This window comes from Fistularia commersonii, chromosome 2 (assembly GCF_037954325.1).
Source record: "Fistularia commersonii isolate RoL2024-O1a breed Wild chromosome 2, RoL_Fcom_v1.0, whole genome shotgun sequence".
Taxonomy (NCBI): domain Eukaryota; kingdom Metazoa; phylum Chordata; class Actinopteri; order Syngnathiformes; family Fistulariidae; genus Fistularia; species Fistularia commersonii.
In genome coordinates this window covers 24,644,580-24,660,020 of record NC_141285.1, presented here as the reverse complement: position 1 = coordinate 24,660,020, position 15,441 = coordinate 24,644,580, and the positions used below count along the sequence as shown (strand labels likewise).

At 45.4% G+C, this 15,441-nt stretch overlaps 1 protein-coding gene and 2 long non-coding RNA genes across 4 annotated transcripts in view; all 3 read left to right on the top strand.

Moving 5' to 3' along the window:
- Positions 1-3,112, top strand: part of LOC147236829 (uncharacterized) — a 36,362-nt gene extending 33,250 nt beyond the window's left edge. Inside the window, exons 1-5 of one of the 2 annotated variants that reach the window (XM_086174559.1) lie at positions 1,531-1,809; positions 2,054-2,226; positions 2,309-2,608; positions 2,699-2,817; positions 2,895-3,112. In XM_086174559.1, coding sequence (XP_086030685.1) covers positions 2,068-2,226; positions 2,309-2,608; positions 2,699-2,817; positions 2,895-3,087 — 771 coding nt within the window. In that variant the 5' untranslated portion in view covers positions 1,531-1,809; positions 2,054-2,067 and the 3' untranslated portion in view covers positions 3,088-3,112. Of the gene's footprint in view, positions 1-1,530; positions 1,810-2,053; positions 2,227-2,308; positions 2,609-2,698; positions 2,818-2,894 lie in introns of those variants that run through there. The other variant, XM_086174567.1, reaches the window with a different exon arrangement.
- Positions 3,113-3,240: 128 nt separating this feature from the next.
- LOC147236828 (uncharacterized) lies at positions 3,241-4,209 on the top strand. The gene is made up of 3 exons (XR_015107340.1): positions 3,241-3,364; positions 3,443-3,553; positions 3,631-4,209. It is a non-coding gene; the product is annotated as an uncharacterized LOC147236828 (long non-coding RNA).
- A 5,185-nt stretch (positions 4,210-9,394) lies between these two features.
- Positions 9,395-14,506, top strand: LOC147236827 (uncharacterized). The gene is made up of 2 exons (XR_015108857.1): positions 9,395-9,515; positions 11,486-14,506. It is a non-coding gene; the product is annotated as an uncharacterized LOC147236827 (long non-coding RNA).
- Positions 14,507-15,441: the final 935 nt, after the last annotated feature.

Below are 15,441 nucleotides of genomic sequence, written 5' to 3'. Positions count from 1 at the left end.
GATGAGGTTTCTGGGCGTTCACCTGCAACTAAAGGCTTGTTTGTAAAGTTTGGGGCCCTTTGAGAGACAGATGGAGTGCTCCAGAGAGCCTGGAAAGGGTCAGCTAGGGGGGAAGAGAGATGGTGGCCTCCAAAACACTGCGCCCAGCTTCAGCGGCTGGCGGTCCTGATGGAGAGGGTGGCGGTGGACATCGTGGGCCCGTTTCCTCACACGGACACAACAACCGTTACGTTCTGTCCGTCGTGGACTATTTCACCACACGGCCAGAGGTGTGTGCCGTACCGGACCGAGAGGCAGGGACCGTTCCAGATGCTCTGCTGGAGGCCATGTTTACCAGGTGCCTGAGGACGTCCACAATGACAGAGGACGAAACTTTGATTCAAGTGTGTTTTCTGCCATGTGAGAGCGTCTGCGGATCCTTTGCATCCTCAGAGCGATGGGCTCGCGGAACGATTGAACAGAAAAAACAAGAAAAAGCAGAGAAGAATTCCTTCCAGTGATACAGAAAGTGAAACAGTTCAGGTGTTTAGAGACAGAAATGCATCAAACTTGTTCTGCAAGTTGAGATCTTTGAAATCGTGTAACCTCGATTTTTATCTCATGGCTAAGGAGCCAACTTTGAACCACCACAAGTGTCAGCTGAACAGAGAGTACTCCGTGCATGTGTGTTCGTGTGTGTGTGTATTATATTCTCTGTGTTTTTTAACCTTTTTGCTGCTTCTGTGTTTAATCACAACCAACAGATTTCCATGATCCTAATGTGTGTTTAACACAATCAGAGTTTGAGTGTGTGAAGTCTGAACAGAAATCAAAGCTGAACTTGTTTTCACAGGGTTTCTCGTCTTACGTGTTGTAAGATAAAGGTGTGTGTGTGTGTTTGCTTTTTAATTGAAGTAATTTAATTCTTTATATGTTTTATTTCCGTCCCTTTTGATAAACACAATGTTTATGCAAAGCTCACCCTGCACGTCATTCCCTTAAAACCTGTTTTCTCTGTTCAAGATCTGGACTGGTTTTTATTAAAACATAGCAGGTTTTGGAGTTGTGATTAGACAACAGACTGTCTGACCTGCCTGACAACGCTGCTGATTGGATGAGAGGGATATTACTTCTCTGACAAGTGAGCAGGGAATGCAGTTGACGGGATAGACTTTGATTGTTCCTCTTAGGTAACGTCGCCATTCGACATCCAACCCAAGAACTTAAACACTGAAGTCTTCTGGATTTCACAGAATTTAGCAGAACCTCGGTGTTCCTGAAGCCAACATGGGGAAAGAAACAGCCTTCTGGTTCTTCTCACTGCTTTTCGCGGCGCCTCAGTGTTTCATCTTCACCGTCACGTCGCTGTACTTCAAGGAAGGAGCGGAGCTGCGGCTGAATCCGTCCATCTCAGAGGAGATCTGGGACATCACCTGGAAGCTGGACGGGAACTTGGTGTGCGAGTGGGTGAAAGACAAACTGGATGTGGTTTGTTATCGGAGCTTTAAGGGCCGGACAACCTTGAACATCAGTTCTGGGGACCTGGAAATCAGGAATGCCACTAAAGAAGACGCTGGGATCTTCACACTGGAGCTCAACAACCGGGTTCTTCAGGATCAATACAGGGTCCAGATGATCGAGGAGGTACCGAAGCCCACGGTGAGCATCGATCCACCATCCTGTGGTCCTAAATCGGAGAAATGCACCTTGAGCTGCGACGGAAACACAGAGAATGTGGGACCTGTCAGCTACCTGTGGAGACTGGGAGATGTTCAACTGGAGAATGATACAAAAGACATCACCGTCTCCAACAACAACATCATCCAGAAGGTTGAGAAGTTCTCCTGCCGGCTACATATTTTTATGTTTTTTTTATGTTGACGTTACAAAATCAACATCCTCTTCAAATTTAGAATTACGTTTAAAAAAAAACTGAGCTGCAGATGTTTGAGGTGTGCTGGTGGCCATAGTGAAGAACAAGGGAGATGTTCTGTGGAGGAATGAAGCTGATAAGCCACACAGTGGAGCACAGTGGTTGGTTATGAGAAAGGAGCCTAACGCTCCGTCCTTTCAGATGGCTTCCTCTTCATGAACGAAGTGGCGCTGAGGGGAGCGCTGGGCAGTGTGGAGTCCTTCATTGGCGGGGTCGGGCAGCTGGTGGCGGCCGGCGTGTCTCGCTGTCAGGAGAAGGTTCGGCAGCAGCGGTCGCTGTGTCTGCAGGACAAGGAGCGTCTGCTGGAACTGCTGGTGAGCCTCGCGCAGCTGATGTGTGTCTATCAAGCTTCAACATCTCGCTCTTTTTAACATGCGCCCCATCTTTCACCGCTAGGAGGAGCATCAGCGAGACATGGAGGAGGTGCTGGTAGGTCAGACCCTGGCGGGGCTCCCGGTCGTGAGGGAGCTGAGTCAAACGCTGGGAGCGGCGGTGGAGGCGCAGCGAGACCTGGCCGACAAGGTTCGTACACCTCCGGTCTGCGTGGCCCGGGGATCTCCGGAGTCACGGATCCGTTTTGATGGTGTCTTCGTCATTGGTCCCTCGCCGCCTCGCTGCGGCTCAACGCCGACAACAGCCGGGAAACGCTGGAAGAGCTGGCCGGCTGCTGCACCCACCTGCACGGCTCCGTGTCTGGTACGAGCCCCCGTCAGGAACCTCCTGACGTTCACCAACTCCCTGGTGAACGTCAGCAGGTGTGTGAGACCGTGTACTTGTGACCCGCAGGTCTGGTGGAGCGTGACCTCCGGTGGAGCTCCAGGGCCAGGGAGCACGTCGAGAAGCAAGCCCAGGAACGCCTGTCCTTTTTGGGGGAGCTCTCCACTGAGGCGGGGGCCCAGCAAGAGGTAACATTACTTTGTTTTTTTGTTGGTTTGTTTTTTGGGAGGAGGTTTAAAGGCTTCCTCCACCCGCCGCTCCCCAGGGTGTGCAGACACACTGCGCCACGCAGCTCCAGGCGGTGGAGAAGGAGCTCACGAACCAGCAGGATGAGCTGCAGCAGGCACTGGCGGCGCTGCAGAGCCGAACCTCCGCCGACCGGGCGGCTCTGGACCGGCGGACGGCCGAGATCCGGTCCCGCCTGGACGGGAGCCGGCGGCTGGTCAGCGGCTTCCTGATGGAGGAGCTTCAGCAGGACGTCCCTACAGGTCAGTGCCCGAACCCTCGCTCTCCTTGGATTCCCGAGTGAAGACGTCATCTGAGAAGGTCTCCTCCTGTCCCCGTTCCCCAGGTGCGACCCCGCAGTGGCGGGAGTACGTTTACCCCCGGCAGATGGAGAAGTCACAGAGCCGGGGCGAGCTCCTGGAGAGCCTGAAGAAGCAGCAGGAGGAGCTGCAGGCCGCCTTGGTGGAAGAGGAAGAGGAGGAGCTGGAGGAGGAGGACGGCCACAGCCAGGTGGGTCGCGTATGTCTGGTATCTTCTGCAAATGTGCAGTGTGCGTTTCTCACCTTGCCCTCCCGGCTCGTGGCCCAGGACTCTCTGGAGGAGGAGCTGAGCACCTGCAACCAAAGCGTGGCCACGGAGCCGTCCTTCATCGACGAGAACCTGGTGTTTAACGAGAGCAAGCGGCTGCCCTTCTTTAAGGTGGGCGACGGCCTCTGAAACGTGTAGCATCAAAACCCCTTCAGCCTCACGTGACGAGTTGTTCTTGCTCCCCGCAGAAGAAGAAGAAGGGAGGAAAGAAGGAGGCGCGGGTCCACGGCCGGCAGAAAGCTGCAGAGAAGGAAGCGGCGTCGACGCCACAGAAATCCAGGCTGCCGCTTCGCTGCCAGAACTGAAGCCCAGTACAGAGAAAGAAGTCTGTGTCTTCGTGTGTGTGTGTGTGTGTCTTCGTGTGTGTGTGTTATCCTCTGGGTGTTTTTTTTTTTTTTTACACCAAGGTAAAAAAGTGTTACCTAATACATCCATGATTTTAAGTGTTGAATAAAAAAAAAAATGGTATGTGCATGTGGGGAAAAAAAACATGTCTTTCAAAGAGCTGTGGTGTGAGAAGGAAGGATTGCGGAGACAAAGGTTGGTTCTAACTTTCTCAAACACCAACAACTGGTGAACTTCCAGGGGTGGAATATGTTTTAGCTCCCCAGGTACAAAGGTTCGCAGGAAACAGCGCCTTGAACGGGGCCCGGAAACAATAGTGATGGGAATTCCGGGTCTTTTTAGAGAACCGGCTCTTTAGGCTCGGCTCACTAAAAAGAGCCGGCTCTTTCGGCTCCCAAACGGCTCTTCAGATTTTTTTTGTTGCTATAATCGATATATTACCAATAATAAAGTAACATTATGCACAAAATGAATTAATAATTAATAAACAAATGTATTATACTACTATATTATAATAGCCTTTATTTTTTTCACTCTACAACGAACTTTTAACTCATTTAAACTTTTAACTCTTTTATACGAAGCAACTTTAAAGTCAAGCAACGCAGACTCCCTGAAAAACACATGACACAAGAAAATGTAAATTAAAAATAGTCGCTTTTCAGTTCAACCACAAATAAACTATGAAATACAAGAATAAACTTTTTTGTACGTTACATTTAAAGTGATTTAAACACAGGATCCCCGAAAAACACACGAAATATAAATTAAAATATTTAAAGATCTACAAAAAATAAAATGTTAAATAAAAAACAATTTTAGCTTTTTATACACTCAACAAATGTAAAGTCAAACAACACAGAATCCCTGAAAAAATGCAAAATGATAAAACATAAATTAAAAATATGAACTCTTCAGTGCTATAAATAAACTATAAAAATACAAGAACTTTTAACTATTCACAATTCAACTTTTAACCAATTTAGACTGAAACAACACAGAGCCTTTGAAAAACACGCAAAACAAACTACTGTCTCTACTGTCACGACTGTCACTACTGTCACTGAGGGTTGACAATGAGTCACACCGACCACGCCACGCCCATTACCAACCATGTGAGCTTCAAGAGGAATAAACCACGCTGTCCCCCCCCTCGATGCCTCAGGAAGCCGGCTCGCTCGCCTGAACGGTCGTTCCCAGACGAGTTGGTGGTAAGTCGGCGCGTTCCTGGAGTTCAACATGGAGAAACACACATCCTTCTGGTTCTTCTCGCTGCTTTTAGCGGCGCCTCAGTGTTTCTCCTTCACCGTCAAGTCGCTGTTCTTCAAGGAAGGAGCGGAGCTGCGGCTGAATCCGTCCATCTCAGAGGAAATGCGGGACATCACGTGGAAGCTGGACGGGAACTTGGTGTGCGAGTGGGTGAAAGACAAAGTGGATTTGGTTTGTTATCGGAGCTTTAAGGACCGGACAACCTTGAACATCAGTTCTGGGGAGCTGGAAATCAGGAATGCCACTAAATACGACGCTGGGATCTTCACACTGGAGTTCAACCGCTGGGCTCTTCAGGATCAATACAGGGTCCAGATGATCGAGGAGGTACCGAAGCCCACGGTGAGCATCGATCCACCATCCTGTGGTCCTGAATCCGAGAAATGCACCTTGAGCTGCGACGGAAACACTGAGAATGTGGGACCTGTCAGCTACCTGTGGAGACTGGGAGATGTTTAACTGGAGAATGATACAAAAGTCATCACCGTCTCCAACGGCAACATCATCCAGAAGGTTGAGAAGTTCTCCTGCAGGCTGAAAAACCCAGTCAGTCAGAAATGGAGCGACCCCTTGCAGAACCCTTTATTCCTTCCACCTCCATATTGGGTGGTGGCTTTGGTTTTGGGTTTGATCTGTGTTTCTGTTTTGGTTGTTTTAGCAATCAAGGGACGGAGATCCATCCACGAACGGATCAGTAGATGTTTCAGAAGAAAGACTGCGAAGGAAAATGGATTTGAAGGTCCTCAAGTACCCCTGAAGGAAGGAGAACCGCTTCCAAACCCCGCCTAGACTCTATAAGGAACTGCAGACGCTGCTTTTTTTACATCACTGTGTGTGTGTGTGTGTGTGTGTGTGTGTGTGTGTGTGTGTGTGTGTGTGTGTGTGTGTGTGTGTGTGTGTGTGTGTGTTTGTTATGCTTTTGGATTGTAGTCTTCTTTTTTAAACACGGATCGTCTGTTGTTGATAAGAATGCATTGAATTTTTATGGTGTTTTCTTGTCCACTTGTCCCAAAATGAACACAATCGATAGATGACTAATGACCTTGTGGGCTCAGGGATGTGTTTCATGTTCAAAATGTTTCTGTTACCCTCAGTTTGCGGTTCCGTTTAAACTTATTTCTACGAGTCGCCAGGATGACGTAACATGTGTCGCCGTCTCATGTGGAGTTGTGCGCATGCGCCTTTCTTTCCTCCACTTTTTTTATTTTGTTTCCGCTTTTCACCATCTTGGTTTCTGGACTCGGATTGCCCCTCACCGCGGTCGGTTGGGAAAGTTTTCGTCTTGGGGATCAGCCGATCGGACTGGTATCGGTGTGTGTGTGTGTGTGTGTGTGTGTGTGTGTGTGTGTGTGTGTGTGTGTGTGTGTGTGATTGGAGTGTGTCATCAGCCAAGTGATTCAGCAGAATTTGACGGGGCCGCCTGCTCTGAGCACCCTCTAGCGGTGGGAGTGCGAACTGCAGCAGGTGTGTACGTGTGTGTTACGTTAAGTGAGGAAACAGAACACACTCTTTTCTGGCCCCTCACAAACGCTCACCTCCATCTTCAGTCTGGCTTCCAGGTCTCCTCCCCATAGCTCCACTGTGTGTTTCATCAGCTTCATTCCTCCGCTACAGGGCGCTGGAGGCTCAGTGACCGTGGCCCCGTCCCATTCACCGACGCACACACACATGTTTGACTTTTTTTAGAATAGGAAATATCCGTAAAGAGGTCGGGAGAGTTTTCAGAGGAAGGTCTGCACGGGTAAACACACTCTCACACACACACTTTTTCTAAATATGAGAAGGACTCAAGAAGATGCTCCGTATTTTCTTTGACGGGAACTTTCAGCGTCTTTTTGCGTGGGAACGCATCACGTGATGGCAAAAGTGCACCCAACTTTGTATTTTTCCACTAACACCCCCAGTGCACTAGCAATGACGTATCCCGAAGGCCCGGAGGCCCAGTCCAAGACACAGCCTGGTACCTAGTTGCCCACTTCCAAAGAGTGTGAAAAACAACTCCTTATTAGGAAGTAACCTTGACCATCGAGACAGTGGAATAAATCACTGCCACTCCCTGAGAGTGGGGCCGAAACCTCCTCATCTGCACATCCGACTGGACGCGGCTCAGCGGACGTCTAGAGAGGGCGAACGATCCCCTCGGGGTGACATTCATTTCGGCCCGGGAATTACCGCAAGTGTATTTCTTGACCTCTAATAAACCACTCATTGCTTAATCAGTTCCTGACAGCTCTGATGTTTTTCTTGGATCACATCTGAACACACCGGGACAACAAGGTCCGGTCCCGTGGCGGAGGCCGCAAAAACGGACAAACCACAGTAACCATCTTCACTTGACGTGTCTAAAGGGTTTTGTGGCTCTCGGAGGTTAAAGATTTTAAGACGAACAAACGATTAGTTGAAGGCCAAGATTGTGTTTTTGTGTGTTTTCTCCTTGCATTTCTATTTATTTTTATAAAGAAAAAGGCTCCAATTTTTCTTCCCGGGAGTCGTCATGCGTGGTTTGTTTGTTTGTTTAGAAGTTTATTAGGACAGTGTACAATTACATTAAGCACAGAGGCAGAGATGTTTGTACTAGATTGTAGCTCATAGCTAATTTCCATCTGTAGTCCTGGGCAATACAAATATAAAACTGTGCAAAATAGACAATATATATAAAATGTACAGATAGGCAATAAAATAACTATACAATATATAAACAGGCAATCAAATATGTATTTTGCAAGTTGAAAGTGCTATTGTTGTGATATTGTTGTGATATTATGACTTTGGTCATCTGGGACCCGTCTGGTATTGTTAGCGTGAGCATGTTTGGTGCTGCAGAATCCAATTTTTAACAACATGTGTAAAGGTGTGAAAATCAGTCATGTTCTTAAGATTTTCTGGAAGCACATTCCATTCTTTTATGGCTTTACAGGAAAAAGCAGACTTTCTCTTAGGAACATTGCAGTCTCCTCTAGACACCGACCTTAGCACTCGACTTGTGAGTTGGGAGCGAGGCTTGATGTAGTTTTTAACCTTCTCCAGGCAGATGTTGCAGATTTGCGACAGCCAAATATCAGATTTTTCCTGCAACTACAACTTAATTTGAGCCTGAGAGGGTTAAGAGGAGGCGGGGCGGCGTTATGGAAGATTTTGTGGACCAGACGGATATCAGAGTACCTGATTTAAGCCACGTATATTAAGTTGATCCCGGATGTTCAAGTTCCAGTTGTATTTTGTTGGTGTTTAAAATTAAAGAACCGAACTCCTCTACGCCTCCGCCATTATTTCGTCTTTGAAACGCCACATTGGTGACCCCGAACCGAGCATGTCTGAATCAGGTGAGGTTTGCGATTCAACTTCATCTACGGCGCCCCATCCAGCTCAGCTGGACCCGGCCGTCACGGCCGTGGATCAGTAGATGTTTCAGAGGAAGGACTGAGAAGGAAAATGGTTCAGAAGATCCTCAAGTCATCCTGAAGGAAGGAGAACAGCTCAGTAACCAAGTCTCTACAAAGAAGTAGAGATACTGACATTTCCACACTGCTGTCTCTCGTGTTGCACATTTTTGACATTTGAGCACTTTGTGTGTGTGTGTGTGTGTGTGTGTCTGTGTGTGTGTGTGTCAAACATGACAAAGCTCATACCATGAAGTGACAAGGATGAACTGTGTGGTTGAATTTGAATGATTTCATCATTTGAAGCTTCTTCCATCAACAGACACTGAACTCACACATAGTTACTTTTCATCCTTCCTTCTTCTTCATGTCCTCTTTACTGTGTCATCGCCAGAAATATATTTTACTGCTGGTGTTTTTATTCTTTTTCACCAGCGGGCTGCTTCAGAGTTTCCCAACAATGTGTCAGATGTTCACAAAAAGAGCTTGTTGCAGATTGGTGGTGTTTCCTCCTTTCGTCCTCTCATGTCCAGGTCACTCCTGAAAGAGATTACCGATTTGAATGCTTGAAAAAATACAATGAATGAATTAAAAGATCTTCTTGCGTCTCCTGATGCGTTTCCTGTTCAGCATGTTTCTGTATCACCCGGTTTGCAGTCAGGTTTCAGGAAGGGTTTTTTCTCATTGTCGGGATTATCTGGCAACACCGCTGTGGACCGAGGAGGATGACGTCATGTGGCACCGCCACTTCCGGAGTTGTGCGCGTGCGCCAGCCCGCACACTCTCGCAACTCCACTGTTTAAATTTGTTTGTTGTTTTATTCATCTCCATGTGCCCGTCCTTCTTAAGGCAAGCTCTTTCAGTTTCCCCTCAGAAAAGACACGAACATTCTACATGTTTTTATGTCGATGTTACAAAATCAACATGCTCTAAATTTAGAAACAACTGAGCTGCAGATGTTTGAGGTGTGCTGGTGGCCATGGTGAAGAACAAGGGAGATGTTCTTCTGACAAATGAAGCTGATGAGACACACAATGGAGCTACGGGAAGGAGTCGTTGAAGCCAGACTGAAGAAAGAGGTGAGCGTTTGTGAGCGACCAGGAAAGAGTGTGTCCTGTTTCCTCACCCGCCGCCACACACACCTGCAGTTCCAGCTCTCACCGCTAGAGGGCGCTGTAGACCCAGTAACGCCGCCCCCAGCCCTTTCACCCACGCTGAAGTATGAGCGTGTGTGTGTTAAAGACTGCTTTTTTCCGATGCACTCTATACTCACGGCTCAAAAAAATCAAGGGAACACGACAAAAATGCATCCTAGATCTTAATGAATGAAATATTATTATCAAATTTTTTGTTCTTTACGCAGTTGAATGTGCCGACAACAAATCACACAGAAATGATCAATAGAAATCAAATTGATGAACCCATTGAGGTCTGGAATCAAAATGTTAGTGGGTAAACACACGACAGGCTGATCCAACGTTGATGTAACGTCCTGAAAACGAGTCAAAATTAATCCGTGTTTCTTCCTAAGTGGACAGTTTGATTTCACACAAGTGCGTTCGACTTGGAGTTTCATCGTGTTGTTATAGTGTTCCCTTTATTTTTCTGAGCAGTATATAGTACATATTGTAGCGAGTCACAAATGTTGTGTTTATGTTGATGCTTGTTTTCTGTGTGATTTTGTGATTGCCGTGAATGATGTGGGTGTTTTTTGTTGTGCAATAAATTCTGTTTCTTTTTTTTATACACAAGGAATTGATGTGAGTAGTTTGTTATATTGCAGGCTCGTGTGGCGTAAACAGACGTTTACCATCACCAGGGTGTTTCTCTAACTAAAACGTCCTGCAGTGCTGTTGAGAGGAATGTTCAGAGTTCTGTTATTTCTTACTGGCTGTGAATGTGTTTTGGCTGAGAGAGCGGGGTGTGCACGTGCGAGAGTGTTCGGGAGGCGTGAAGGTAATGTTTTTTGAGCGTCTGTCGTCGTAGGTTTTTGGATGTAAGTGTTCTGATAAAAGAAGCGCTTGTTTACCAACCACTGCAACTCATTGAACCCCTTCCGTCGGAGGATACGTCGGTGTGGGATGAGGTTTCTGGGCGTTAAGCTGCAACTAAAGGCATGTTTGTAAAGTTTGTCTGGAACTTCTCCTTTGCATCCTCAGAGCGATGGGCTCGTGGAACGATTGAACAGAACAAACAGCTCTGCATCCTCACTGCAGAACATCAGTGTGACCGTGAGATATCACCTCCCTCTCATGTTACTGATTGAATACTGTGAAGTGATAAGTTCTTATCATTTGAACCCCTGCGCCTCTCACCGGTCCATAGAAACATTTTCACGAGAGAAAGAGAATGAGAACAACTTTATTTATCCCGAAGGAAATTGTTGTGCCAGAGTTTACAGCAAAAACATAACAGTAATAGATAATAGTAGGATGAAGGAAGAATAAGAAATTCAATGCAATTACATTACATTACATTGCATTTGGCAGACGCTTTTATCCAAAGCGACTTACAATAGAGGACATAGGGACTGCAAATACACTTGCAAATACACGATGCCCACAGTAAGCTTGGGTTAGTGAGGGTTTTTTTTTTTTTGACAGAGACACACAAACGTACACACACACACACACACACTGCATGGCCTAACTTGCTGCCAACCTGATCTGGGGCATCAGCGCAGTAAAAAGTCTAGAAAGAGAAAAAGAGTCCTTAAAGAGAAACGGTGGGTCCTGAAATCCAGAGACGACTGAGAGACTTTGAAAGCTGACAGGGAACAAGGAGGACTTTAGACACAAAGAAACAGAGCTTGTCGTGATTTAACCGATTGTAGAAATTGTCCCGGTGGTGTGTTTCATTTGGAACTGGAGTGATTTCTCTGTATTCGTTTTATTTTCCGCCCTTTCGCTGGAACACAGTGTATATGGGAGGGCCGTCCTGCAGATTTCGTTCCCTTGGAAACCTTTGTATTCTCCTGATGGTTTTCCTGTTTATTCTGACTGGTTTCCTTCTGGATCTGGGTGGGTTTTTATGAGTTGTGCTTGGACAGGCGACTGGAGGGCCCACCGAACAATACTGCTGTTTGGAGAAGAAGGATAGAAAGTCACTGCGATCAGGACCTGGTTCTTCTCTCTTCTCCATGGTGCACCGCACACTCCAACCACCGAAGTTACTCAGAGACTGCTGGATTTTACAGAGTTGAGCAGAACCTCGGTGTTCCTGAAGCCAACATGGAGAAACAAACAGCCTTCCGGTTCTTCTCGCTGCTTTTAGCGGCGCCTCAGTGTTTCTCCTTCACTGTCACGTCGCTGTACAACATTTATACAATACAACATTTTTTTTTTTACATTCTTGCTTTCCAAGACAGTGTTACTTGAGCCTGTACTATGGTTATATTACTGTACTCTTCTGGCTCTACTTTAAAGAATAATTTGAGTTACCTTATTAGACAATTTCACCCACTATTCCAAGGAATACCAAAGTCTCTGTATGAATAACCATATTTCCTCTCAAGATTAATAAACAGGTTAACTCGAAGTGAATGCTACCTTTTACGTTTGAAACCAGACACATAAACGGCCAACTTTATCACTTTGTCTGTTACCATATTCCCACGCTGTTTAACTTAACACTAGGGGTGGGCGATACTGGGAATTTTGGTATCGATCCGATACCAAGTGAATACAGGGTAGAATCGGCCGATACCGATACTTTTTGCATGGAAATGTCATTGAACCATCTTCACTTGACGTGTCTAAAGGGTTTGTGGCTTTTGTGGAGGTTAAAGATTTTAAAATAACTACACATTTAGTTGAAGGCCACGATTGTTTGTGTGTGTGTTTTTTTCTCTCCTTGCATTTCTATTTATTTTTACAAAGAAAAAGGCTCAGTTTGTTCTCCTCAGGGGAACCGGAGCGGATGTGTTGTTGCCAGATTGGTGGTGTTTTCGTATTTCTTCTTCTTCTTTTCTCCAGGTCACTCCTGTAAAAGAGATGTTGATATTAATGGGATTTTACCTTTAAAATGATTAAAGACAAAAGACTTCATGGGCTCATCGACACGTGTCCTGTTCAGCACGTTTGGGTTTTAACAAGTTTGGCGTCTTTTTTCCCAAATTGTCAGAATGATCTGGCAACATGATAGGCTGTGGCAGGAAGGACTTCCGTTCAACCCGGATCCTAAAAAAAACGGCACCAACCTCGTGTTTTGGGATCTGATGTGTTCGGAAACGGTTTACTTCAGTTAGAAGACTGTTCATTTTGATACTTCAGTTCGACTGAAGTATTCGGTTTGCTCAGAGTTGAGCAGAACCTCGGTGTTCCTGAAGCCAACATGGAGAAAGAAACAGCCTTCCGGTTCTTCTCGCTGCTTTTAGCGGCGCCTCAGTGTTTCTCCTTCACCGTCAAGTCGCTGTACTTCAAGGAAGGAGCGGAGCTGCGGCTGAATCCGTCCATCTCAGAGGAGATCTGGGACATTGGATGGTTGATGGACAGGAATCCAGTGTGCAACTGGGAGAAAGACAAACTGGATGTGGTTTATTATCGGAGCTTTAAGGGCCGGACAACCTTGAACCTCAGTTCTGGGGAGCTCGAAATCAGGAATGCCACTAAATACGACGCTGGGAACTTCACACTGGAGCTCAACAACTGGGTTCTTCAGGATCAATACAGGGTCCAGATGATCGAGGAGGTACCGAAGCCCACGGTGACCATCGATCCACCATCCTGTGGTCCTGAATCCGAGAAATGCACCTTGAGCTGCGACGGAAACACTGAGAATGTGGGACCTGTCAGCTACCTGTGGAGACTGGGAGATGATGAGTGGGATATTGAGAGGAAAGACATCACCGTCTACAACGGCAACATCATCCAGAAGGCTGAGAAGTTCTCCTGCAGGCTGAAGAACCCAGTCAGTCAGAAATGGAGCGACCCCTTGCAGAACCCTTTATTCCTTCCACCTCCATATTGGGTGGTGGCTTTGGTTTTGGGTTTGATCTGCGTTTCTGTTTTGGTTGTTTTAGCAATCAAGGGACGGACATCCATCCACGAACGGATCAGTAGATGTTTCAGAAGAAAGACTGCGAAGGAAAATGGTTCAGAAGATCCTCAAATAATACCAAAGGAAGGAGAACCGCTCTCGAACCCAGCCTAGACTCCACAAAGAACTGGAGACTCTGACATGTAAACACCATCCGTCTCTCATGTGAAGGCGTCGGCAACCCGTGGCTCTTTCAACCTTACGCTGCGGCTCCGAGTGGCCTGGGAAAATAAATTATTAGTATTTAATTGAAGTGTATTTTATCCTTTTTTTAATTTTAGTTCTTAATTGGAACATTATTGTGATCTTGAAATATGAAAATAAAATTACATTTATTATTTTTCGACGCTCAAAATATACATCACACTCGCAGAAGCCGGTATACCCTTTTTTATTTTTATTTCTTTTATTGAACAGATAAATAGTATAAACAGATATACATATGTACAAATAAACATGGCAAGGTAGAATCGAATGTCAATGAATCAACCGGGGATGAGGAAGCTAAGGATATAAGGACATTCGTTCTGAATGTAATCCCTTAACTGTACGAATTAACAGTATTGAAGGTTTTTGAGAAATGTTTAATGCTAGAAGAAAAATAAAGAAAAATAAAATAAGATAATTAAATGAATTGGGGAAAAAAAACATTAAAAAATTGCAAGGGGAACATAATATGTATTTAACTTGCTGGTTCACAAGGAATCTCAGACATCAAACTGTATATTTTTTGGTTTTTAGACTTTTCAATAAGTTTTGAGGATTTTTTAAATAATTCAAAATCGTTTATAAAGAACGTAAAATTGGAGGACCACTTTTGCATTCTGTGTTTGGACATGAAGAACTTGGCCAGGGCTAAAATGACATTGACACATAGTTCATCTCTTTTGTCGCTTAAAAGTAAACCAAATGTAATGTCATCTCTTGAGAAGGAAACTGGTGACGATGGAAATTTGTCTTTAACCCATTTTTGAGTTTTAGCCCAAAAGCCTTGTACTTTTTTGCATGAGAAAATAAATGGTCAGTAGTTTCAATGTTGTCTTCACAAAAAGTATATTATCTTCAATATTGAAGTGCCCTCGATAATTCCTTCGATGGATAGATGTCATTCATAATTTTGAAGTGGGTCTCTTTTGCCTTGGGGGCTATGGGTAGAGTCAGATACATAGTTTGCAGCCAGTCCATCTATCCACCAAATCAGGAGCCAGCTTCCTCCCTGATTGGAGGGCAGCCGGCTTACGTCACCATTACCACTTAGGTGCCATGTAACTAGTCCTTGCACAGAAGTTACTCAGACGCGATCCTTTAAACACTTTTTATTTGTAGATTAATTTCATGAATGCAACACACTCGTTGTTGTTTTATATCCAGCATGAAGGTTAAAAGTAACACATCTTTCTGGACTTGTTCCTGTTCGAAGTTGGAACCACAGTAACCATCTTCACTTGACGCGTCTAAAGGGTTTTGTGGCTTTTGGAGGTTAAAGATTTTAAAATAACTACACATTTAGTTAAAGGCCAAGATTGTTTGTGCGTGTTAGTGTTTTCTCCCTGCATTTCAATTTGTTTTGTTTTTTTTTTACAAAGAAAAGGCTCAGTTTGTTCTTCTCAGGGGAACCGTAGCGGATGTGTTGTTGCCAGATTGCTGGTGTTTCCGTATTTCTTCTTCTTTTCTCCAGGTCACTCCTGTAACTGAGATGTTGATATCAATGGGGGTTTTACCTGGTTGGATCAATTAAATGATTAAATGAAAAAAACTTCATGGGCTCATCGACGTGTTTCTTGTTCAGCACGTTTTGGTTTTCACAAGTTTGGCGTCTTTTTTCCAAATCGCCAGAATGATCTGGCAACATGATAAGGCTTTACAGGAAGGACTCTCGCCAATACCGAAGCTTAAACCTCGTGGTCAGGGATCTAATGTGTTCGGAAACGGTTTACTTCAGTTAGACTGAAGTATTCGGTTTGCTCA